Below are 25,887 nucleotides of genomic sequence, written 5' to 3'. Positions count from 1 at the left end.
TATTAAAAACAATTTCCTAGAGAACATGATGTAAAAAAACAGAATCAGTGCATTTTTTCTTGTCAGTGTTGCTAAAATCAACAAAGTCATGTAACTTTTGCTGATCCAACATACTACCTTTTAAGGAAGGATCCTGATTTTTGCTAATGAGCTGTTTTGGGCCAACAGAATCTTGGAGTTGATTGGTGCCAGAGTGATCCCTGTCCTGTAGAGGCTGGAAGAGCAGAAGGGACAGGTGCTTCATGCAGCCCAGAGTCCCTTCCTCATAACTGAGGTGCACACTCAGCTTTTCAGAGCTAAGGTCTCATGCAGTGCTACTGTCTCTAGCTGTGGTTTGGATCTGATGGACCCCTTATTTTTTCCTGGCCTTGGAGGAGCCACTTGACAGGCTGGAAGAGCCAGAGGGGCGGATCTGAGGGGCAAACTAAAGTGGTACCTGATGCTCACACTGGGAGGAGATTGCAGAGCCTACATCCAGCTGCTGACCAAGCCATGGTGTTAAAGGGTCAATGCTGCCAAGGTGTGTGTCTTGAAAGCAACTTCTCCTTGGCAAAGTGTTCTGCCCAAGGATGCCATGGGAGCCCAGAAGACCATGAGTGGGTTCCATGATTTCCTCTGGGGTGAGGGATGGATCCTGACTGATGAGATCATAGGAGCATGGTTTTCTTCTGGAGGGTGTCTTGTGGCCACAGCTGACAGTGGTCTGCCCAAAATCCCACTGCAGCAGCCTGAAGGGATGGTGACTATTCCAGAATCTCCACATGGGAGCAGGGTCCAGACGTGACTGAGGAAACACTTCTGTAGCATTATGTGAGCAATGTTACCTGACCTCTTGTCTTTACACTGCCAACAGAAACATGTCCTTGAAGGTGATAGGAGATGTGTCTGGGAGAAGATGAAGGAAGAGAGGGTACCCCAGACCCCAGGTCCAGGGGCAGAGGGAAATGGAAGACATCCCACTGCCTGCTTTTGTGGGAAGTCCTGTGGGTACTTGACTAAAACCCATACTTCTGTGGCTAAGGAAAGAGCAGTGCATCAGGCTGTGTTTGCAAATCTGATTCTTCTTCTGGCACTGTGACAGACTATATTTTAAACCACCTTCATGTCTCAATGCCATGTGTTTGCTATATTTTTTATTTTATTTTTTTTTACTGCTTTAATAAGAGATAAAACGAACGCCCTGCATTGTATTTAGATCTCAAACAGTTTCAGCCTGTGCATGTGATTTTCTAGGGAGTTTTCTGGCAAAATGTCATTAAGTTCTGTGTTATTTCCCATTTCACTGCTTTTGACTTTACAAATCTAAGCTTTAGAGGAATTTGGGAATAGGGGTGAGCAGCTGGAGTTCAGGCGGGTCTGTTCCTCTCCCTGCAGAGCTGTGCTCTTCACCTTCCAGTCTCGCACTTCATTGGAGCTTTGTGGCAGCTTATAGAGAAAACAAAACTGTGCCTGCCCTCCCTGCCAGGCTGGAAATCCCATGCTGGTCCTCACAGAGCAGTGATGACAAATGCATGGCTGTGTTCTGGGTGCTTGGGGAGATGTAAAACCATGTCTGCTTGTCGCAATGCTCACGTGGTGATTTGTTGGTTTGATTCTTCAGGTCGCGAGCTGGCAAGTACAACCCTCCCAGGATACCCTCCACATGTCCCTCCTGCTGGACAGGGCAGCTACTCCGCTCCAGCGCTGACAGGAATGGTGCCTGGTGAGTCTTCAGAGTAGGGGGGAAGGATAACATGAAGGGAAAACAAATAGCATTTCAGGAAAGAAACACTGTGTGCTGTAAATGTTCTGCCAGGTAGAAGCCACAGTGCTGAAGGGTAGGTGTGGAGTGATCCTGAGTGAAGTAGGACCAGGCTCCCCAGAACAGGAGGCTGCATAATCTGCAGAGTGCCAAAGCAAAGTGTTGGCACTGAAATGCTGAAGGAGCTCCCAGCCTCCCTTCTGTGGAGCCTGGAGATTGCTCAATACTGGGCTGTGCCAGGCTCTACTCACCTGACTCAGCTTTGCTCTAACTCGCCTTGTTTCTTCCAACATTGTCCCTCTGTGCTGCTCCAGCAGTGAGGTCATTGGCCCTAGGGGCTGGACATGTCCTGGCCTCAGACTTCCTGCGTGCCAACCTGACTCATGGGTACACTGGGTTGTTCCCAGGACACTATACTTCTGTAATTTCCTTCCCATTTTGGAACCTCACAGTCAGAAATGCCAGGTGTCATGAGCCAGCTGGTGGCTACTACTTGCCTCTGTAGCAGCAGAAGCTAAGCTTGTGCAGGTGACTAGGGTGGGCAGAGTAGGTTCTGCAGGTGTGTCACATCACTGATGCCAGCCTTCAGTGCTGTTAGCTGCAGATCTGCACACAATTCAGAGTAGGATGGGGACTTCTGGGTACTGGCAACAAGGAGTGGTGGGGCACAGCGCTCGTGTATTTTTTCTGGGGAATTACCACTTTTTTGGGAGCAGCTGCAAGGGTGGATTGGCAGAGCTGCAGGATGTGGGGCTTAATGGTGCTCAGCCAGAGGAGGTGCACTGTGAGGTTCAGTGATGTAGTCATCTGAGCCGATTTTCCCAGGTAATAGATTTTATTTTTAACTACATATAGGCTTGTGTGACCCATTATATTGAATAACTGCACTGTTCCTCTCACTGGTTCCTTTAATAACAACCTTCTGCTCCAGCTAGTGTGAAGGTCAGCTGCAATTCCTGTAGGTTCTTCGTCTCATTTAAGTGAGAATTTGCTAACTAGCATCCAAAATGCCTTCTCAATCCTTCTTTGACTCCTTTGTAGGACCAGCTTTAGAGCCTTGCTAGGGTAAGCACCACAGTCCCTGAGGGGTTGACAGTAAGGCAAGTGACAGACCTAGTCTGCTACCATTGACACATCCCTGCTTGTTCTAAAATGGCCAAATTGTCATGCCTGAGCACAGGCATGTGTTTATTGTGCCAGCTCTCAGGAATTTATCTCACGACCTGCCTATGCCTTGTTCTAGTTTTTGGAGCCTTTGCTAGAAATGTGGTTCCTTGATAAGATTTTTAATCATTAGCCATGAATTTCTGTTTGTAATTAAGCAATTGTGTGAGTTAAGTGGTTAGAGACATGGGAGAAATGTATACATAATAACACACAAGCAGTGTTTTGTTGCATGCTTGTTGCTACTGCCATTGCCCCTGCTGAGAGGAGTAAACCCAGCCCTTAGCACACTGGGTGTTTGTCCCACACCTGCTGAGGTCTGTAGATTGCCTGTGGGGCACAGGAAACGTTCACACTTCCTGCATTTGCAAGATGTGCGGATCCAGCTTCATGTTCTGTCCTTATCTCTTCTCCAGCTCCCTCACCACTGCTCATCCTAACGGGAGCACTTTTTCCCCGTGTTAGACTCAGGTCCTTCCTTATCTCTCCCAGAGGCAAGGAGATACACAGGAACCTGTCTCTGCTGCATCTCCATGACTTGTTCAAACACATGCTCAAAATTTCACATTTCCTTCCTTTCCTGCAAAACAAGGGACTTGCATATCAGCAGTGAATTTCCATTTTTATGTGTCTTGTCTGCTATGGCAAAGAATAATCTATTCAAATGCTTTTCTCTGAAGGAACCAAACAAGCAAACACATGGTTTGATTTCAGTCTGAAGCTTTAGGGACTGACAGCTGGCATTGCTTGAGGCTCCCATGAATGTGTTTCCTCTGCAGGCCATTGGCCCTGTGAGCTCCTCCTGCCTTTTGGTGCAGAATTGACTGGTGTAGAATTGACCGCAGGGGAGCTGTCTGGGCTGTGCCGAGGTGCTAACATCCACAGTGCTCTCATGTCACAGGGCACAAGTTAAATGCCATCGTGGGGACAGATGGGTAGACAGGTGGGAAAACAACAGTCTGGGTGGTCAGGCTCAGAGGTAGTGCCTAATGCCACACTCCAGCTGGCTGCTGGTACCACGCATAGAACTGCAGGGCATGGCTAGAGGTCTCTCTTGGTTCACAACTTCCACAGCTAGAAGATAGCCCAGCTTAGCAGGTGTTCAGATGCTAACCTCCATGATGCCATCAGTAGGCTCCAGAGTAGGACACTCATGAGGAGGCATGTAGACAGGCTGAATTGGAGCATGAAACCCAGCAAGGGCAAACCAAAAGCTCCTGCAACAGGAAAAGGACCACTTTGACACAAAACAGGCTGAAGACTGTTCAGTTCCTGAAGCGGTTCCAGGGATGAGGCAGACTGAGAGCTGAACATCAGTCTGCCGTCTGCACTTGTGATGAGAATGGTCAGCTCCTGGGCAGGAACTGGAGGGAAGGAGTTATCCCCCCTCACTTGGAACCTATTGTCTCACAATGGAAATAGTCCTGGTTTGGGCCCCCTTAATGCAAAGAAATAATTGGTGTAAGTCAGAACAAGCAAGATGTAACAGGGTACGACAAAAGTCTCCAAACTTTCCCCTCAAGAGATGGGCCCAGTGGTGAAACAGGTTGCTGAGGGGTTGTGCTGTCCCCATGGTTGAGGGTTTTCAAGGCCACGTTGTGTGAAGCCCTGAGTATTCTGCCCTGGTCTTATTGCTGATCCTGCACTGAGAAGGCCCTTGAGACATCCTGAAGACCTTTCCATCCTGAAATGGTTGGTCATTCTATGACTCAGTGTTTGAACTGAGGTGCTGCTGGAATTGTGCTACAGAAATTCATATGCTTCTACCTGATACTATGGGTAGGGATGGAGGAAGCTGTTAACAGAGGGAGATCAAGCCCGTCACTGTAAAGGAATGGTGCCAGCAGTCCATGCAGAAGAGATACTTCTGCTCTAGACCCCAGTTACCATTAAATGACTTGAACCATGAATCCAGTTTGAGGCTGGAAGGAGACCTATAGACATCTTTTCTGTCATAGGGAAGATCCTAATGTCTGCACAAGGACTGGAAAAAATCACTTTCCACATTCCTCTTCCATACTGTGACCACAGTCTCATGTTGCAGCAGTCCAATGGCACCTTCTTCCAGCCCCTGGCTTGGCATTCTGTTTGCCTGTGCTCTGTGTCCCATGCCTGACTCACCTTTTTTTCCAGGAGACTATTAATGACAGGAGAAGGCAGGTAGACCCAACATAAGATTGGTGACTATTGAAAATAATTCCTGGATGTGCTGGCAGCAGGTATTAACATTGACTCTATCATGTGGTATGTCATGGGATCCTAGGAACAGCCACCAACCTCACCTGGGGAAGTGGACATAGCAGCACCTGGAGCAGCTTGCACAGAATGAACACTTCTCTTTAGCCCTTATTGTCTGATGGCTGATGCCTTGAAGCATGGAAGTTTATATTCCTTGTAAATGTTCATTCTGTCTAGTGCAGCTCTCTGTATATTTTCATTATCTGTTTAGAGCTTTAATCCACTGTTGGATCCTACTAGATTTGTAGCCTCAGCATCATCGCAGGGCATAGGATTACTGAGATACTGTATGCAGAAATTATATATACCAGAAATTATCCCAAATAATTTGGTACTGTTGTTACTATTTGTTCACACTGTGGCTGTGCTGCTAAGGTGCTTTTGCTTTGGAAACATGGAACAGTGTTTTCCTGGCAGCCTTTCCTTTCTGGGGGAAAATGTCTGGGGAAGAGCAGGCAGGAGAAAACTGCATCTTCTCCACCCTGTCATGTACTAAAAACATGAAGCCTTGTGCCACCTGGCTGTGCTTGTTCCATTACAGAGATGTGGTCCTGGGACTGTTGGCATCTTTGGATGGAGATGGTGCTGTCTTCTGCTTGCATTTGCTGCCTTCTCTGCTCCATTTGCTTCCTCACACTTTACTTTGGGAGCTCAGCAGAAGCAAGCTGGGTGCACACTGGGAAATGCAATATTTGCAGGGGTTTTACTCTGTGGCTAGTGTGGGGGGCTCAGAGTCCTTTCCTGAGGTGATGTCCTGGTTTAGCGTTTGAACAGAAGTGCAGCTTCTGAAGCAGCTGTTGGCTGGTCACAGAGACCATATAATTGTCCTATTTCCCTGACCTCTGGAAGACTGGGCCTTCTCTCCAGTGCTATTACTCCTCCTTCATGGGCTCTGCTGCCCTGCTAACTGGAGCTGCCATGGTGACAGGGATCAGTGCTGCTTGCCTGGGGTCTTTTCTTGATCTTTTGTAGCTTCACAAACCACCAGCCTGTTTCCAGTACTGGCTTAGATCTGTCTTCACGGATCACTGCTTGTGTCCATGGGTCTGCTCCCAAGGTGTATCTGAAGGTCAGGGTTCTCCCATGTGTGGGGCAGATGGTGGTCAGCAGAAAGGGGAAAGAGGGGAAACATGAGGAGTGGTGCAAGAGATAAAGTATGTGTGCCTGCTCTAAGCCAACCATACCAGAAACTGTGTCCCGTTTGGGTCTGGACAGTGCTGAGGCAGAAGGGTTTGCCACAATTTCATTGCTGAGACAGGGGTCGGGACAAACCACACCTATGTCCACATGCCTAAGTGTGCTCTTGCCATCATGCTGTGATGCTGCAGCTGAGCTGGACACAGGTCATATGCAAGTAGCCATGATAACTCGCCTAAAGCCTTATTCCAGTTCTTGTGATGGAAGTGCTGTTTCCCCTCAGTTTCTGTCCCTTCTCCCCATTCCTGGGGCTCCAGGGTTGAAGCCCCTGCTCTGCCACCCCCTTTCCCCTTCCCAAGGCTGCTGTTCACCCCATCCCCTCCTCTCCTGGCAGGCTCTGCATGCTGGGTGACAGGAAAGGGTAGACTCTCCAGAATAGTGATGCTGAGAATATAGTCATTAATGGGACTCTTGAAACCCAGATGTCCTTTCTGAACACCGGTAATTTGTTTTTAATGAAAAACCATGCAGTGACCCTGAACAAATGAATTTCCTTTATAAGAAGTCTATGTGCAATTACCCGACTAAAGGGACCTGAAAACACTGACATTCAAAACTGGGCTTTGAAAAGAAAGGCATAAAAAATAGCTATGCTGTCATTAGCAGTGTTTTATCTAGGGGAAGATGCTTGCTCTTACATGTGAAGGGGAAGGAGATGATGTTGCAAACAAAATAGATTTTTGCATGCACATGAAATGCATTTTTTCATTGTGGCTGGCAGGTATTGATGCTGAGGAGCAGTAAGGTTGTGTGATTTCTTCCTGTTGGGGCTGTTCCTCACACTGAGTCTGCAAGGGATAGCACCCTCCCTCAGTCCACTGGCACCCAGCCTGCAGCAAGGGGTACAGGGGGGCAGAATGCCAGCATCATGTCATGGAGGGGTTGGGAGGCTGATATTTGGATGAGTGGGACTACCAGGATCCAGTCTGTAGAGACTGGTGGAATTCAGATCCACTGCCACACTGAGGACTTTATTATTAGTTATTTTTTTTAGTTACTGTTTTTTGTTCTGGCTGTATCTTTGCCAAAGTTTTGCAACATCATGTTGTAATCTTATGACAATACTTAGGAAATGAAAGAGAAGCAGCTGAGACGTAAAATGCCTAAAACCAGGGGCAGAGAAATTTGAAAATGAACTTTGAAAATTTGAAACTGCAAATTGCAGTATATGGGATGGCAGAGGGTATCAATGAACCAGGTCCTCCTCTGTTGTACAGCATAATGCTGGACTGCTTGGTTAGTTGGATGCTGATGTTATTCTCGCCAGTGAGACTGAAAGGAGATTCTGGCCCTTTATGCTAGAGGGACATAAAGCAAATGAGGAATAAAACTTAAAAATTCTTTGGTGAAGCAGAAAATTTGCAAGTTACCTCCTCAGAGCTTGGAAGTGACTCCCAGTTGTGCCATCTCTTCCATCTGCTTCATGCTGCTGTTGTGGCTGGGATGGGAATGTGTGTTTGGGTTGTAGGCACCTGTACCTTTTTGACAGCTCATGTAGCTCAAACCCAAACCCAAATGTCCCCTGGTGCACCCCAACGACAGCTTCAGCCTCTGCAGATTCACACAAAATCATCCAAGGCTTCAATGCCACAGTCAGAGGACCTGCTACCAAAGGACAGAAGTGCTGCTATGGCCTTTTCTGCTTAAGCTAATTTTTTGCATTTTTCCCCAAGTCTGGAACTGTTCCACAAAAGTGTCTCCCCACTCTTTTGTAGCCTTAGAAGACAAATCCCAGAGAAGTTTCATCACCTCTGATGGAGTATGTGATGTGCCATCACAAATATATTGGGGCAAATTTCAAACCAGCTGACAAATTATTCCCTTAATTAATAATGAAGCAGTTAGGTAAATAATATATGTTTATCCTCTGCTTGTGGACATTTTGAATGAGGGTCTACCAGAATCTTGGAAGTCTAGAGAAACATTTCGGTTCTCGTCTGTCAGGAATGTAGTTACCATGCTTGCACAGAATATAGATAAAATCTATATTGTTTTCAAAATATGTTGTCAGATATTATTTTGTTGAATTGATATAGAAATTACGCTGACAAGGGCAGGAAGATGAAATGCTGGAAGCCTACAGCCTTTGGATCTACTGATCTGTCTTCCCCTCACCTGGGGTGAGTTAGGCCCTCCGCTCTTTACTCCAGCTGAGTAAAGGCAAAGGCAGACTGCTCTGCTTTGCTGGCCCTCTCTGTTTTGTCCATAATTTCCTCCTCCTGTTGAGGTGAGACATTGTGCATATCTAAACATAAGTAAGCAAGGTGAAGTGTATATAAACAAAGAGGTCTGTATTTAGGAGTGAGGAGGAGGAGAGAAAACATATTGTATTGCTCCACTCTTTGGAAATTTCTATGCATTTGTAATAACAAAATTACCATAATTTCCTCGTTAACGCAGCTAGATCAGTCAAGCATTGTTCCAAACATGCAGAGGCTGCCTCTCGCTCTAGGTCTGCCAGTGGGTTAAGCACGGTAGAAATTAGCATGCAAATAGCCCTAATTCGGCTGAGCTGTCAGATCCACATTCAGCTGCTTGTTCCCTTTGAAATCCCTGACAGGAGGGGCTCAGGCAAGCCCATCCTCCGGTAGATCCAGCCAGAAAAGTACCGAGGGGGCACCTCCTGAGTGACAGTTTGGCTGCCTTCAGTCAAATCCATCTATCTTGTCAGCCAGCAGTGGTGACACCGGGGGCTGTGGTTTGGGGTGCATCTTCCAGCCAGACCTCTGTGCCAAAATTGTCCCCTTCCCACCCTTGGATGGTGCCAGGGTTTGGGGCTCCAGCAGCTGCGTGATGTTGCCCTTGGGATAGGGGAGTGTTCTGTTCAGATACCAGTGTTCAATTTAAGCTGCTCTTTGGATCAAAGAGTGTTGAAGTTGGGGTTTTTTAGGATTGAGGGATGGAAACCAGGGCTTGTGGTGATTTTTTCTGGAGCCTTAGCCAAGACTCCTGGGTTGTCTGTGGCTTTGAAGCTCATGGAGCATCACTGCAGAGGATGATGCTCTGGGCAGTGATGGGATGCTGCTGCATCATATCCACCCATGGTCCCTGAGCATGGGAGAGGAGAGAGAGAGGCATGCAGCTGGTGGCACGGGGCTCATCCTGCATCCCAGAAGGGAACCATGGGGGCTATTCCCTCTCCAGACAACACATAGGGAGACCCTGGTGGCAGCTGGGAATGGTTTTCTGTTAATGATCATCCAGTGTTACAGGTCCGATGTGCTGTCCACCTTTAAGCAAGATTGGTGGTTGTAAAAACAACAGAGAGAATTTAGTAAGTCTTCTGTTGCTGGTTTGTTTCTTTTAAGGGGAGGTTATGTTATTAAACATTTTTCTGTCCTCTACAATACAGTAATTTTGAGACCCCTTGTGCTGGCAGCTACAATAAACTGCCCTAAAGTATCTAGAGTCAGAAATTTAAAGATGGTGTGTTAAAAGGTCAGTAATATACTGTGTATGACCTGGCACAGGAGTCTGATTTTAAGAGTTTGCCATATGCAGGATCAGTTTGTCCCTATCCAGGCAGCTCCCAGAGTTTTCTCTGGGCACTAAGGACACTCCCCTGTATGTAGAGGGTGCAGGGACACTGAAATCTTCTTTTGCAAAGGCAGGAGCAGTTTTACAGAGGGTTTGCTAAAAGATTATTGTTCTGCTGGCTCTCAAAGGCAGCAGTGACAATGGCTGCCCAGATAATGCACCCCTAATGTCCTGGCTGTGACAGCTGGGTGTCCAGACAGATGTGGCATGTCAGGGGTGAGGCACAGTGCTGCATCCTCTGCATTTCACAGATCCACTCTTCTTTGCCCTTGTTTCTTCATTACAGACAGCTGTCCTTTGGTGAAAAAAAACAATAAGGAAAAGATAGCTGTAATTAGAAAGCCATGAAACCTACATTAGTTCTGATTTTGGAAAATTGTGGTTTGGATTAGTGTAGCAGAGTGATAAGACATTGCACAGATTGCCCAGAGAAACTGTGGCTGCCACATCCCTGGAAGTGTTTAAGGCCACGTTGGTGGGGCTTGGAGCAGCCTGGGATAGTGGAATGGTATAGTGCCTGGTGTAGTCTCATGGGCAGGTGTTTGGACTACATGAACTTTAAGGTTCTGTGCAATCCAAACCATTCTGTTATTCTGTGCTTCTATGATTCGAGTGACTGGTGTTCTGAGCCTCACACAGGCATTGCCAATGAGCAAGGAGGGAACAGCTAGAACTTACCTGGACTTGCAGGGCTGAACTCACACACTGTCTTGCACACAGTGTGGTTTCTCAGTGGAGAGGGATAGCCATGTGAGAGCACAAAACACAGATTATAATTGCTAAGCATTCTTTTTCTCATGCTTGTGTCTTCTTTGTGTTACATCAGGACACAGATTTTAAAAAGTTGGAGATTACAAAAGTGGCTCAGTTAAGAACAGCAAACTGTTGGAGCTTTGCCTGCAAAATGCCCAGCATCTGTCTGGGCTCCCAGCTGTGGCTCAAGCATCAGATTACCTTACATGTAGGGTGTGTGGAACAGCCAGACCAGCCATCAAATCAACCAGGCAGTTTCCAGACAAATTGTGTTTGACAATGAGCAAATGCTGAGATCCCCAAAGTAAGCAGAGTGGAAAGCACTTCATGGCCCAGTGTGTCCACGAGCAGGAGTGTGACATGGCTGCTCTTTTCCTGCTATACCACACAGAATAGCAGCTGGCAACAGTGATGGGAGAGTAAAGTCTATGTTCTCATCACATCTGAGCTCGACAGCTCAACTATCCAGTGCTTCCATGTGGTGAGGGCTGGGATGATCCATTTTCTTTCCTCCTGAGTATTAGATCCTGGCTAGCCCACCTCATTTTTGTCTCAGAGGGGGCTTCCCATATGCCACCCCCAGCTGGGGTTTCTGTATGCACTGAGTGATGTGCCTAGCTCAGCATGACAGGGGTTCAATATCTGCCCAGCTTCAAGGTGTCAAGGAGTTGTCCTGCAGTGAGATGGAGGTCTCCTGCTTCCAGTATTTTTGTGGCCAAGAGAATGCTGCAGACTAGATCCTGAACCCAAACATCCCCAGCTCCCTGAGCACTCCCCTCTGCCATGGGAGGATGACCCCTGTAGAGGTTTTGGGGGACTTTGCAGACATTTCCCTGCAGGCTGTTGTTTATGAATTCAGTCTTTTTGTTACTTGCTGAACTTATTTTCTGAGATGGTGCATTTCACCTCTTTATGATTGTTGCTGGAGAGGGTTTGCTCACAGTTTGGACTGTTTGAACACAGAACATCTACTCTGTGGTAAACTCCAGTTCTTAGAACTGATACCTATGGCACAAATTGAAATGAAATACTTTGATAATAAAGTATTCTCTTCCCAGGATTTTCTGGGTTCCTTGAGACTCTATCAAAACAAGTGAAAATGGTTAGACAGTACAATAGATTGCAGTGCAGTGCAATTCAACATATTGTGATCAGTGCAAAAGAAATAAAATGGGGTAACAGAAAGAAAGCAAATTTAAGTGAGAGCTGTTAATCAAAATGACATACTGTAGAAAAAATGAAGGAAGGGGCTCCAAGAACTGCCCATTTTCCACAGCAGAAATTTCCTCTGAAAACAGTTTAAAGCAGAAGTTATCCATCTGTAGGAAGCAGTGTTCATGTGGTCAGCTGTGTGAGGCAAGTGTGAACCCCTGGACAGGTGATGCAGGAGCTTAGAGTTCAAGGATATGTCTCCTATTCATGGGATGCATGTTCTGGGCCAGGAGAAGAGGGACAGTCTGCATGGGGTAGTAAGAAGTCTCCAGAAGGAAGTATGTGTTCATTCGTTTCTCTCAGCAAATATGGTACTGGCATGCTTCAGGTGAGAATCATCTGTCTCTTATGACCTAAGCAGGTTTGGGATAAGGCTCTGCACTGACTGTAGAGTAAGCTGGGAAATTTAAATGTCACCTCCTTAATTCCTACATAAAAAGACTAAAAGCAGCACTCTTGTACTGACTTGATGTCCTTTCAGCAGCAGATGCATTAAGTCCTGTCAGCTTTGGGTGCTTTACTCCACCAACAATTTGTCACAAGTAACTGCTGTTTGGACATGGGTGTTTTACTCATGTGGAGACGTGTGCACAGACTCCATGGTGGACCAAACAGTGCCCAGGTAGGAGAAGGCCTGCTTGCTTTGTCAAACGTGGACACAGGGTGTTGGTGTGGCCCCATATATTTCTCCTACCAGTCTTCTTTAGGGCGAAAGAGCCATCTCAGCTCAGGCTAGCTTGTCTTTAATTCTTGCACATTTACTAAAGTCAGGAAACATAATGCCAGGAGTTAATGAGGTGTCTGCTTTTGGTGAGGTGTGCACTGAGCTGTTTGGAGCCATGGGTCCCCTTGGGCATGTGCCATGACAAGCCACGATGTCCTCAAACTTGCTATGTGTGGGGGGAGACTCCTTATCTGTCATCCTTTCTCCATCTGTGTCTTCTCTTCATCAGCGCCATTTTCGGCTGATTCATCTGGATCAAGTCAGGATAAGCAGCTGCAAACAGTGTTTGGAAATGGCTTAGGCTACACAGCACTTGCCAGCAAAGTGTCCCATCCAGAGGACTGGGCTGCCACATTGCCAGAGGCCTGTGACTGGATGACAAGATTTTATTCTCCATTTAAAGGATGTTTGTAATGTGGATGTGGTGTAGAACCAAAGCAGTGTGGTGCAAATCTGCCTTCTGTCACTCAGGCATTCATTTGCATCATCTCTGGTGTCAGAAGACCTGACATCATCTTTTCTAAGGATGTGTGTCTATTTCAGACCTTGCACAAGTTCCCCACAATGAAAGAGTAGGGAAAGCCCACTACCACTAGACCCTGCTACTGTGCTAAAGCACCAGTCCAAGGGTGGATGCCACCTGCAGTCCAGCTGGAAACCTGGTCTTGCAGAATAGATGAGATGCTGAGATTTTGTGTGGCTCAGCTTGCAGAGCTCATCCACTCAGGGTGACCTCAAGATACTTTTCCATCTCTCAAAGGTGATGCCACCTTGGCAGAAAGGGCAGAAAGGGCAGGACCTGGCCCTCTCCTGGAGCTGCTGTCCCAGTCCCAGGTGAGCCATGGCCATGATAGGGTCTGACACAGTCACCAAGGACTGGGGCACCAGAGGAATGCTGGAGCCTGTGCTGATGTGGGAGGATGCTCCTTCAGTCATGCAGATGCTTTCCTGCCTATAAATATAGGCACATATTATTCCCACACCTGCATTGGAATATAATTGAAGACAGCCTCCACATCAGCAGCAATGTGCATGTATCAAGCTACGAAAATGCTTAATTTCCAGGTTTTACAATATTTGCAGTCTGTGTTACTATGGCTTGTAACCTTATATCTTCTGCTATGAGCTAAATTATTTGTGTAATTCCTGTACGCAGCTACACATTGCAGTGCCATTATGAAGGCTGAAATTACAGAAAAGTGAGGATGAAGCATGGAGTAGAATGCTTCCATCTGAACCAAGTGCAATATTTCTGCTGCCTAGCTCAGAGGATTTAATCCCCCAAGATACTTCTTTTGACTTTTAGGATGAAACCATCTTGCAAAACTTACTTTCTCTGAGTCAGTTGTTTACCCTTTCATCCCACCTGCACTAACAAACTGGTTAGTCTGGAGCAAAGAAGGTGAAATGGTGCCTGCCCTGATGCACATGGGGCTGCTTCTGTGCAGGTCAGGAGTGCCTAGTGCCATGTCCATAGACATGGAGTGATGTTCTGCACGGATGCATCCACTCTGCTGCTTGTCGCTCCACAACCCTTGTCCACCCTATGCCACTTGTCCACTCTGTGCTGCTCATCTGCCACATGTCCCTTGTCTGCTCTGTGACCCTCCTTTACTCTGACCCTTGTGTACCTGATGCCCTGCATTCTCTCTGTGTCCTTCATCCACCTTTTGCCACTCACCTATACTCCGTACAGGGTGCAAGGGGGCTTTGAGAGGGTTGCAGCAGTCCCACAGACCAGGCTCAGGGAGAGACAGTCTGGTATGAGCAGCTGCAGCGACTGGACAGAGCAGCAGTGTGCTTCCAGCCCCATATCTGCCAGCACTGGTAGTGAAGCTCCACACATGGCCAAGTGTGGCTTGCTTACCTTGATATCACTGTTGGGAGTGCAGCTTCTTGCTTCTAGATCCACCTGGGATCCCAAGAGTCTGCATGCCAGTGGCTGGTTGGAGGGGGGAGATGACTCTACAGGGGCAGGTGAGAGAGGGAAGGGGCAAACCCCTCATTGCAATTAATTGCAATGTCATCTTATATTCAGATGAGTTGGGCAATCTGGTATAGAGAAATAAATCTCTCCTAATGCAGTTCCAATATGGCCGCTCTGTGGCACCACCTACCTTTGTTGTATTAAAGTTAAATACCTTTGTGTACAAAAGTTTAAAGTGCATAGCTAAAACCTATGTGCTTGCAGTAATTACGGGTGTAAATCTTTTTGTCATCCTGCAAAGACTAGGTGAGGTATTTCATAAATATGTCAGAAGCAGCATTAAAATTTTATGGCAGGCAGCACGGGTCGAGAATACTACAGTGGCTTCTCAGCAAGGTACGTCCACCTTAACCCACAACTCATTAGTCATTGATGGGATTTCTGTGCCATATAGCTTCTTGGAAATGCAATAGTGTTACAAAATCTGCATGTTACTGTTTTCTTATAATATGACAGCCCACTCAGAACTGTTAAAATACTACATCTTTGACCAGTGTTAGCTAATGTAAAGATAAAATAAGGGAGAAAGACTGTGTGATAATAGAATTATATACAGCCTTCATTAGAAGTTAATTGGGCCATCTTGATGGGACTGGGAACTTTGGAGAGATGCTCTCTGATCAAGTGCCTTCCAAGCACAAGTGCAATAAACTTCTCCTTGGCTGATGTGCAGGAACAATTAGCCAAAGTAGGGCCTAATTTCATTCTGAAATCACATGTGTGAAAATTTGGGGGATGGCTGCACCTCAGCTGCTCTCTGAAGGGTTAATAAGTGACTGGAAGATGGAACAGACATGGAGTGGATGTGCTTTTGGTGAGTGTATAAGGGGTCATAGATGATTATAAGTGATCTATTTATCCACTTAAACCAGATTTGGCAGTGGCTTTGCAAACCTGCATGTGTAAGGAGCATGCACATATCTGTGTATCCATGTTGCCAGGTCTTCGTTAGCGTGTGTGTGTCTGTCCTTATATGTGGGATGTGTTTCAGTAGGTGCACCCTTGCTACTGCAGTCCCTGACATCCCAGGGATGGAATGCCTGGTCCTCTTGCCAGTGGCTCTGTATGCAATACCCCACCTGCTATGGGAGCAGACCCTGGATTCTGCCCCCAGCATTTGTCCAGGTGGCATCCAGCTGGATTGCTGGGATTGTGTCTGCAGGTAAATGAACATAAAGTGTATAATTTGTAAATTTATTTGTATAAATGAATTTATTGTAGCTTCTTAGGGGAAAAGTGGGTTGTTCCTCCTGCTTTTGGGAGAGAAAATAGTTCTAACAAACAAAAGTATTCTTCCGTTTGTTCAGATTTGTTTAAGGAGGGTATTGCAGGTGCTCAGCGGCCAAAGCAGAGTCTGGCTTATACCACTGCCCCCCACAATTAACAGTTATTGCCACATTTTCTGGCAATTCTTCCTAGAGGCAGAATGATGTCTAATTATTAATACAGATTAGTGGCGCTACCTAGGATCCCGTGAATGCCAGTGTCTCAGGGTTGGCCTGACAGTTACTGCACATCACAGCTCTACACACTCTGTCTTGGCTAAAAGTGAATGAAATATTTGATATAATTTTGTCATGTTGTGTTGAAAGAACATGGGTAAAAAGCTTACTGCTCTAGGGACTCATTGACAGTGTTTTTTGTTATTTTTTTTTCATTTAATATCAGCAAGTGAAGGTTTTGTTCTGTGTAAGAAAAGTTTTACTTGAAAAACATTTGTGAGGTCTGTTCTTTTGCTGAAATCTATTATTTTCAATTCCATCATCAGAATAAAAAAGGCTGGGGGTGGGATATTAACTCTAAAGAAATGATTTCCACTTTTCCATTATTAATGCTTTATTTACTTCTTTCCTGTCACAATAAATAGATTGCTGGATACAATGCCAGTTAAGTGCAGGTTCAATGAGGAGAGCAGCTTCCCATTTTGATGCAGAGGACCTCAGGTGTGTTGTAAAGCAGAAACTACTCACTGAAAGTTTTGAAACTATCCACTGAAGAGATTTTCCAAAATGACATTTTTCATCCCCCTTGGAAAACATTTTTTAATTAACGTTTCTCCCCACCACAACCCATGCTAGCCTAAGTACCATGTGAGCTCAGGGGGCTGCCATCATGCATCACTCTGTTCAGGGTGTATCTTTGAGGTGTCATGTGCACTGTTTGCAGGAACGGGCACAACAGTGGCATCTGAAAGGGGTGTATTGGCCCCCCAGGCTGCCAGATCCTTCCGGAGGGATCTGGCTGCAGCATCCATTGCCACATGTTTGATGTATCGTTCATCCTGGTATAGTTTCTGGTAACACAATCTTGAGAAAATTCTCCAAGCCTGCCTATCAAAGATTCATTGATGAATCCCACCAGCTTGTCCTGGATGTTAGCTGATTATGACCCTGAGTATCTTCATTGAGACAAGCTGGGTGGATCATGGAAGGCTTTTGCTAGATCCAGTGTATTTTCCTGCTCAGCTTCTTCCAGGGGGGATGCAGTTTCAGAAATACCTACTTTGTTACAGTAAGGCTGTAGTTTGGTAATTTTTGCCCTTTTCTGACACTTCTGTATCATGTAGACTGCTTGTTAAGCAAGTTAGCAGCCAAGTGTGTTTGGTCTGCATAGCCAAAAGCAGAGTGATCCATTTCCTTCCTCCTGTGGGACTTCTGCACAAAGAGCTGGTGAGGGACCAGGAGAATACCTGGCAGGTGACTGGTGCTTAGCTTGTGGCATGGCGTGGGTTGCTGCTCCTCCAGGTGAAATGCAGCTGATATTTTTAGATTGAAGAAATGCATATCTCTGATCCTGCTGTTGCTAATGAATGTTGAAATTAGAAGAAAGTCCAAGATTCAATTAAAACAAAAACCAACAATAAAAATTACTGTGGACTTTTCTTCAAAGCTACAGTTCTTTCTTCTTTTCAAAGGTACAGTTAGTTTGCCATTGAAATTTTTGGCTAAGTTTTCTTTATTTTTAGTCTCACTGAACTTGATTTGAAAATTTAGTATTTCTCTGAATTTAAAAGGAAAATAATTGTTTGGAAAACATCTGATTAAAAAAAACAAACCCAATCCATGACTCTCACTAAAGAATTTTGTCTGAATTGTCACAAATTGTTAAAAATACATTAGTGATGTGAAACAAAATTTTTTTCATGTGATGTGGAATATCAACTGAAAGGTTTTTCCCAGCTCTCCTGTTCACGGGGAAAACTTCTAACAGAATGAGTCCTGTGAACTTCAGAGGCAGCAGCTTCCCAGACAGGACTCCAAACGTCTTTTCTTTCTCCCCATAAGCCTGCAATGGCTTGGTGTGGAGAGGAAAGTTCATTTTACTGAGGGAAAACCATGCTGTTCTTCTCTGCTGAGAACCCAGACCCTTTTCCTACCCTTCAGGGTCCCTCAAAGTTGTTTTTTGTCCCTCTGACTTTATGTGAGATGCTGGCTGAGCTGCTGGATCATGAAACTGTCTCTGGGGTGGTGTTGGCCCAGGGTGATGAGAAGCTTCTGCTTTGATTTTATATCCTCCAGTTCAGGCGATAGCTGGCCCTGTGGCAGGCAGAACTTCGATGTAACAGATTTCCAGGCTGTGTTTGGATAGCTGCTGCCTCACAGAGTCAGCCAATGATGTGTGGGTGTGAACACATGGCTCAGTGCAGTGCTTATGCCTGCTCCCCATGCAGTCAAGCATGTCTTTGCTTATCAGGGTAATGATTCTTATTGGAATTTGCTGAAGAAATTTATGATCCATGTGATTACTTCCTCAAAATAAAACTATAGAAAACAAATAAAAGTCATGAGAATGTTAATTTTAAAAAGTTACAGTAAGATCCCTCAGCAGAAGAGAAAAGTAGAGGCACCAGAAATTTGGACTAACAGGGAGATGGGTTTGTCTGCAGGAAACCAGCCTAGAGACAAATGCAGCAGTTTGTTTTTAAACTTAGCCAAAACCCCCAGAAGGAGTGCTGAAGATGCTCCTGCTCATGCCTAACTCTGCATTTTGTCCCCTGATCTTGGTTAACAAAAAAGCCCAGCAGTGGACACCAGTGGAGAAACCAGAGGTTGCAACAAATCTGGGAGGAGGGATGGCACAGCTGCCAGGTCATGGTCACTCTCCCTGTTCAGTGACAGCTGAGAACTGTCACATGGCTGTGGCAGGGAGGAAGGTATATTGCATCACCTGCATGTTATATCACCTGCAGTTCCATCACATGTGTGTTGTATTAGTAGTAATCACCACATGGATAACAAGCATCCACCCCCATGTTCCTGATGGCTTCTTCATTTCTTCAATGCTTGTGAGAAAACTCAGCAAAAAGCGTCCATGTAGCTCCATGTCCTGCATGTAGCTGGCTCTTTGCTTTGACTTGAAAGACAAATGCCTGCCAAGGAAGGCATTTCCGTCCCTTGGAATGGAAAATATAACCTCCTACCCTCTTAAATTATTATAATCTTGAAATGATGGGGCTGTCAGGCAAAGATACAGGAAAAGGAATAACAGCTCTTTACTAGAATAGATATATATATATATATACACACACACACATAAAGAACAACAGCAGCACCAACAAAGAAAAGCAGACCCCCAGTCCCAGCCCTCTCTCGGCAGCAGGCACTTTCCCCTTGGGTGCAGTTCCGGGCACAGCCGGCAGGGGCGCTGTTGGCTCCCGGCCGGGCAGGGGAGTGCGATGATTCCCCCGTGCCTGCAGGGGGCGCTGTGGTGCGAGCTCAGATGCATCTCATGGGTAATGTTAGGTGAGCCAGCAGGAGAAAAAGGATAAGGGCTTCCAGAAAAGGGGCTTCCTTGGCAAATTCACGGGGAGCAGTTGGTCTTAGTGCCCCATTGGCTGGTGAAATAGACTGTATCAGGAACCTCATGCTGGAACAGCAGAGGTGAGCACATCTAGGGTGGCAAAACAAAGTGTAGCAAAAACTCCAAAGCTGTACCAGGAGCTGTGGGCATCTGGGCAGACACAGGATGTTGGGTAAAGTGTAACAAGAAGCCTGAAGCAGGGGCAGGAAACAGCTGGGCTGTGCAGCAGCAGCTGGGCTCCTGCAAGCAGCTGGTAGACATTCTTCCTGGAGCAGGGAGTGGGTTGGAGTCTTGGATTTTCCCCTCAGGCACCTGAGCAGATGGTGAGGGTAGTTTCCAGTGTTGAAAAGGTCCCAGTTCAATGGCCGCTCCTACAAGCAAAGGCTTACTTGAAGGTATGGAGAAGCAGTGAAGGACGGAACTCAGTGGTGGTGGTAAATTCTCCCCACAGCAGCAGCCCAGCACCAAAACCATGACTGTCCCACCTCTGATCCTGAGAGTGAGCAAGCAAGCTAAGACCTAGCCCTGTCGCTCACCTCTCAGCCAAAATCTTGCAGTATCTGTGCACTTCCCAAGAGAAAACCCTCCAGCTCAGAGATGATATTAAACTGCACCCTTCCCCATCTTCCTCCTCCCAGACACATCTTTTGTGTCTCAAGTATTGCAGTTATCATCTCTGAGGCAACAAATGTGAGAAAATTCCCTGAGAAAAAAAGAAGAAAAATAAAGGAAAAATCGTAAGCTCCAATATTCTTGTTGAGCTGTACTGGCTCTGGAGCTTCTGATGTATGAGGTCTTTTGAGACTTCAGTGTTATGCTTAGAAGTGGCATATGAAACTCCTTCGCAGATTATTTCCACAGATTCTGCATTTTGGTCCAGAAGTATCAGCAGCTGGACAATAATATTTGATTAATCTGCTGTTTTCTGCTGGTGTTGTCACACAGTCCTGTGACCCATGACTGCTGTGCTTCATAGGACTACAGCCAGGTACTCTGCCTGTTGAATGGTGTAGTGCAATGACAGTGGTCAGGCTTTTCCCATCCTGGGAAGTTTCCATAATTTGGCTGAACATGGCCTCTGACAGACCTGACTGTCCTTTGACATCCTTCTGCCTTTCTGCAGGGCAGGAGTTTTCCATTATCCTCCTGTCCTGTGGCCAGTACTGGTACATGGATATGCCTACATCCTTCCCATTTCCTGCAGCAGCAGTTCTCTAAAGCCACAGCAATGTTAAAAACATGGGAGTATTTTTGAATTCATCTTTTTGTTCTTGAGATTTTTACACTCATGATTTTCAGTTTCTCTGCAAATCAGAAGGAAAACTTTAAGGAAGTTTAAAACCAAGGAGACTGATAAATGTGAATTGACTGTTCCTGTAGAAAAAAATGTTGCAGAGTGGACAGTACTATTTTGCAGCAGCAGAAGGTCCATCCACCACCATCAGACTATCTCTGTCCCACTGTCTCAGGGTGGAATGCATCTCCCAGGGCTTGCCACTGGCTTGTAGCAGCAGTGTTATTGGGAATCAATCTTTGGTCTTTCCCCTCCTTACCTCTACTTCTGGGGTGATGATGGAATGATCTGACCCTTGTTGGGCTACAGCCATATCTAGAGTAGCCATATGTGGAGTGTAGAGTCAGGTTTGTGGCAAAGAAGTGAGTTAACTCTGGCAGGAATCCTTTGTGTCTTTTTGTTTCAGCAACGTGAGAACTACTGAGGAGGAAGCTTACTACTTCACATGAAGGAGGGATGTGTGTGATTCCCACCCTTTTCTCATGCTGCAGCAGTCAGTGTGTGTGACATGCTGTGTGTGTGTGCATCCTTGGATGGCAGATCCATGGTGTTTGTTTTTGTATTGGGCGAGGGCTGTCTGATAAGAAGTGCTGTCAAGAAGTGTAGTTGATGGACCTTGGAATATCTGGTGAAATTTGTGAGGCAGTCATGCAGTGTTCATTCATCTACCTTAGTTTCACTTATGGCTGTACCATTTGTCTGCCCAAGTCCTGTGGTGGTAATAACAGGGCTTGAGATTTTCTCCCTGACTTCTCCTTTTCCCCTCCCCTCCTTCATATTTCTTTTCTCTCATTTTCCTTCTTGCCCTCCTTCCCTCTCTCTGTCTCTCTTCCCCCTCCCCCCTCCCCCCTTTCCCCCCCTCCCCAGCAAGGCTGATGGATATGCAGAGTATGTTAAGAGGGAAGCAATACTGTCACTGAGCTGATGGTGCTCAGTGACTCCTCGAGCTTCTGGCTGGTCTGTACTGCAGGAGCTTGACACCCTGACCACTGAGGCATAAAAAACAGAGAATTGGAAGCCTCAGCCTGACAGGCACTGGAGCATCCCCCAGAGAGGGTCCAGGATGTGTGTCTGTGTGTGAGTGTGGGGAGGAGGCAGTGGGGATGGTGGGGGAGGAGGGCAAGACAGGAGAGGATGAAACAATGAAATGTCAGCCCATTCCCACCCACAGCCCTGCTGTAGCAGTGATAAACGTTTGGAAAGTGCTGCTGCCCTCTCCATAGCATACACAGCATCAGCATGGAATGGGCTGGGTCTGTGCAGCTCCAGGAGAATAGAAGAAGGGAGGGAGAGAGGGATGGAAGGAGGGAGGAAGGGATCGAGGGAGAGGAGAGTTCTGGGACAGCTGAAAAATTAGGTGTCAAGTTGTCCAAGGAGAGAATGCTCCCCCTTGGGATGAAGCTCTTGCAGGCATGCAACAGCTCACTGTGAGCTTTATTTCAGGTCTGGGGTGCTCCTGGTGCATGAGGGACAGGACACCTCTTCTGTGCACTCTGTGCAAACAGCCCACAACAGGGATATAGGCCTGTCCTGCTGTCCTGTCCACTCTGTCCCTGTGTCCTTGCATTGCACAGCTCTCAGGAAGCATGTAGCAATAAGACTCCCATCTGCTTTTGTGGCACGCCAGTCAGGCATCACAGCCATTTTGTGGAACTAAACCAGGGCTAAACCTTTGAAAATCTCACTTCCCTGTGGAGAGGAAAAAATGCAACCCCTGGGGAAGGTGCTGTGTGATAGCCTTCGTGTAGAAGAAGCACCCATAGGATTAGAAGATCTCTGTGTGCCACACACTGACAGGAGAATGTGGCCATGACTTCAGGACTAGGAAACATTGTGACTCTCACAAGTGAATTTCCCAGACAGACTGCTGTCTGTGTGCTTTGCAGGCTTGGGGAAACACCAGAAACACAGGTCTGGGCCAGAGACATGCTGGAACAGCAGAGGGGCTGTAGAAGCAGGGAAGAATCAGGCAGGACACTGGGTAAGGCAACAGCCTCAATTGTGGTGATTCAGAGGCAGAAAGGACCAGAGAGAAGCTGATGTGTCCTGCAGCAGAGAGATGGATCCCTGACTGGTGGAAGGCAATGGGGATGCTCTTGCCAGTGGCTGCAGAATGTCAAGTGCCTCCTAACATCTCTTTGGGCATTGTCAACTCCGCTGTGCCTTACTCTTTTAGGATCTAGCACTCTGACAGAGATAACCTTCAGGCATTGAAGTAATCTATCATCCATAGGGACAGGAGCAGAGAAGCATTGTAGGTACTGTGTAATTCCCTGGGAAGAAAGGTTTGTAATAGCTCCAGTTTTCCTGGGTCAGGGTGAATTAATGCCATTCCTTAGAGGCCATAAGGAAAACCTACTCTGAGCTTGCAAAGAGTTGCTGGCACAACAAGGTGTGCTGAGTGTGGAAATACTTGCTGCTGAAGACTTTGGACATGCTCTCTGTGGAAGTTGTGGTGGGGAGAGAGAGTAGGTTGATCCTGGTAAGTGCAGTCATATGTGTCAGAAGGGCTGCAGAAAAGAAACAAGGGAGAGATGCTTAACAGAGACTTCCTGTAGCAGACTAGTGATAGGCTGGTCCTGCTGTCAGCACACTCGGTCTGTTCATCTTGCAATGCAGGCAGAAAAGCAGCTTGTTTTCACTGAAGCTGAATCAGGTGGAGATCAAGCCATCCTGGACCTGACCCTATGTTTTGGTTACCAGAGCATCGTCCCCTCTTCCCTGTGGCCAGTGTGCCAGCAAATGGCCTAAGCCATGGCCACTCACTGGCCAGGGGACCCAGATGTGGTCTCCAGGTTGGATCTATGGATTGTATGAGACAGGAATGCTGAGCCTGAGGTGCTGAGGACATAGTGTCAGCACCCCACTGCCTGGATGGGGTTATGGCAGCTCCTGGGTCTGGTGTTGTGGCTATGCCAATGCCAAGGACCAGAGCAGGCAAAGGTCATGGCAAACATCTGCTGTGGCCTGTCAGCCCTCAAATCATGCCTTAGGAAACATACCCTTTCTCCTGCTATGCTGTGCTGTGCTTGTATATATTTATGTGTCTTAAAGATGAGAGGGTGAAGGGAAGGAGGAAGAAAGAGAGAGAGGAGAAAATCTGTAATTCAAGGAACATTTCCTAATAAAATAGTAGCAGTGTTGGTATTTGCATGGTGGAAGGGCCAGGTCAGAGCCCTGCAGGCTCTGTTCTGAAGAGCTTGCAGCTGGAGTATGAAGCAGTGACATGTGAAGAGAACAAACAGATGAGAAGAATTGGACCCAAAGAGGAGATAAATAGACATAATTTTTCAAGCCTTTTTTGTGCCTTTGTCTGGAGGATTCAAATCCATCTGAAACAGGTGCAAACATCCCTTTTCTTGGGTTACAGTGTTGAAGAAATATCTGGGACCATGACCATGTTCTCCATGACAGGTATCTAGAAATTGACTGGGTCATCTTCTCCTGCAGCAGAGACTTTATCTGGACAGCCCTGTCCTTGTATTATGCTTCTCACCCTGAGTCCTGTAGGGCTGGAGAGGCAAAGGCCAGCCCCATCAACGTGTCCCAGAGGATTCTCCATCCCTCCTCATTTCCTTGGTCCTGCAGCACGTTCAGGAGGCCTTGGCTGTAGCACAAAAAATGCACATAAAAGATGTCTGCACCCATTTATTTAATAACTTACCCATCCATATTCCCCTTCCTCAAGGCAGAGTGTCTAGCAGTGCTTTTACTGTGGCTGCCAGTAGAGCAGAGCACACATTGGAGAGCTCCTCTACCTCGGAATGGTAACTGTCATCTCAAATCAAGTGACCTTTTATTCTGTCTTTGTCTCCTTAACTTAGGGAGCGAGTTTTCTGGGAGCCCATACAGCCACCCACAATATTCAACATACAATGACTCCTGGAGGTTTCCCAACCCTGGACTCCTGGGTAAGTGTTCGTCCCTGTTTTGAGAGATCAGTGCAACATGTCCAGTGTTTGTCCAACCCTGGGGTGGACAGAATGTATGTCTCAGTTTGTCCACAATCATGCTTAGACACAGAATGGGACAGCAGGACTCCATTGGGCTGCACGATTGCTTTTGGTTCACTTTGCCAACAAGAAGACCTGCCCCGAATGTCTTCCTCCTTCGGATAAAAATTCTTTCAGAGACATAGGGTATTACTGGTAAGCCATTTTTTTGAGGTTAAGGGACCCTGTTCAGACAAAATTTGTGGTGCCAGTTTGCTTATAGCCAGTTGTAAGCTCCACTGCTTCCTATGCCATTGCTGCTTGCTCTGGCATGTGCTTTGCATTTTTCCCTAACTTAGTGTTGTGTTTCCTTCCCAGTTGTGTGTATTCCCATTCCATCTCTCCTCAGCAAGGGACCACTGGTACAGCCTCACTGATGTCAGCATAGTCCCTATGAGCAATGGGAGGCAGAAGCCCTGTAACTCCTGCAGGATCATGGCCCTCATGTGAAGGATAAACATAATCCATTTTATACCCCGTCAAAAGCTGGCCCACTTTGACCTTATATACATGTAGCATGCAGTAATTAGAATTTTTCCCTGCATAATTTGCATGGATGAGGTAAGTAAAATACCAATTAATTGTCATCTCTCAACACAGGAGTAGCATGCCTTAGAGATTTCCAGATTTATGGATGACAGGGCTGTTATATGTGACCTCCAGCAGCGAAATAATTTTGAATTTTTTTTGTACTTTTTTCATCCAGTTTCTTTGTTTTAAGTAATTGAGTCCCCATGTAATTGAGCCACCCAGGCAGTATTCATCATGGTTCTTGTCCTTAAACAAATCCTTCGGGAGCAATAGACAGACTCTGCCTCTCATGCCATGGTGCTGGTATAATGCTGTTATTTGCTGTGCCACATTTAAGGGTTTGTTACCGCTTCCATTATAAATCAACAGACAGATCTTCAGCTAATATGGATGGGCATAGCTGCACAAAGGCGGGGGAGTCCCCGTGCTCAAACCTGCTGTTTCCATGGCCACAGCCAGCGGTGCTGGCAGAATTTTGGTTGAGCAGCATGGAGAAGATGCTTTTGCCAGAGGCAAGAGCACACACCATGCTTTCTTCATTTCTCATTTTGCAACTCCTTTTGAATCAGGAAAGCTGTTTCAGTAGTGCTCTGCATCATCGATAGGCCTGAGAAGCCAGGTTTGGTGTAACTTTTTAAATTTTCCTACCAAAGTGTTGAAGAAATTAGCATGATACTAAAAATAAATGACAACTCAGCTCTCATCCTGCCCTTCTGC

General features: G+C 46.4%; 1 protein-coding gene across 5 annotated transcripts in view; it reads left to right on the top strand.

Annotated features, from left to right (window-relative positions):
- The window catches only part of PAX5 (paired box 5), a 127,342-nt gene that overhangs the window by 89,289 nt on the left and 12,166 nt on the right, over window positions 1–25,887 (top strand). For 3 of the 5 annotated variants that reach the window (XM_086867429.1, XM_023944780.2, XM_086867430.1), the window contains 2 exons: window positions 1,601–1,702; window positions 24,472–24,558. In XM_086867429.1, the coding sequence (XP_086723555.1) occupies window positions 1,601–1,702; window positions 24,472–24,558 (189 nt within the window). Of the gene's footprint in view, window positions 1–1,600; window positions 1,703–24,471; window positions 24,559–24,664; window positions 24,848–25,887 lie in introns of those variants that run through there. The other 2 variants (XM_086867432.1, XM_086867431.1) reach the window with 1 other exon arrangement.

Source organism: Cyanistes caeruleus, chromosome Z (assembly GCF_971803275.1).
Source record: "Cyanistes caeruleus chromosome Z, bCyaCae1.hap1.1, whole genome shotgun sequence".
NCBI lineage: Eukaryota > Metazoa > Chordata > Aves > Passeriformes > Paridae > Cyanistes > Cyanistes caeruleus.
Note: the sequence above shows the minus strand (reverse complement) of the source record. Positions and strands in the feature narration are given on the sequence as shown.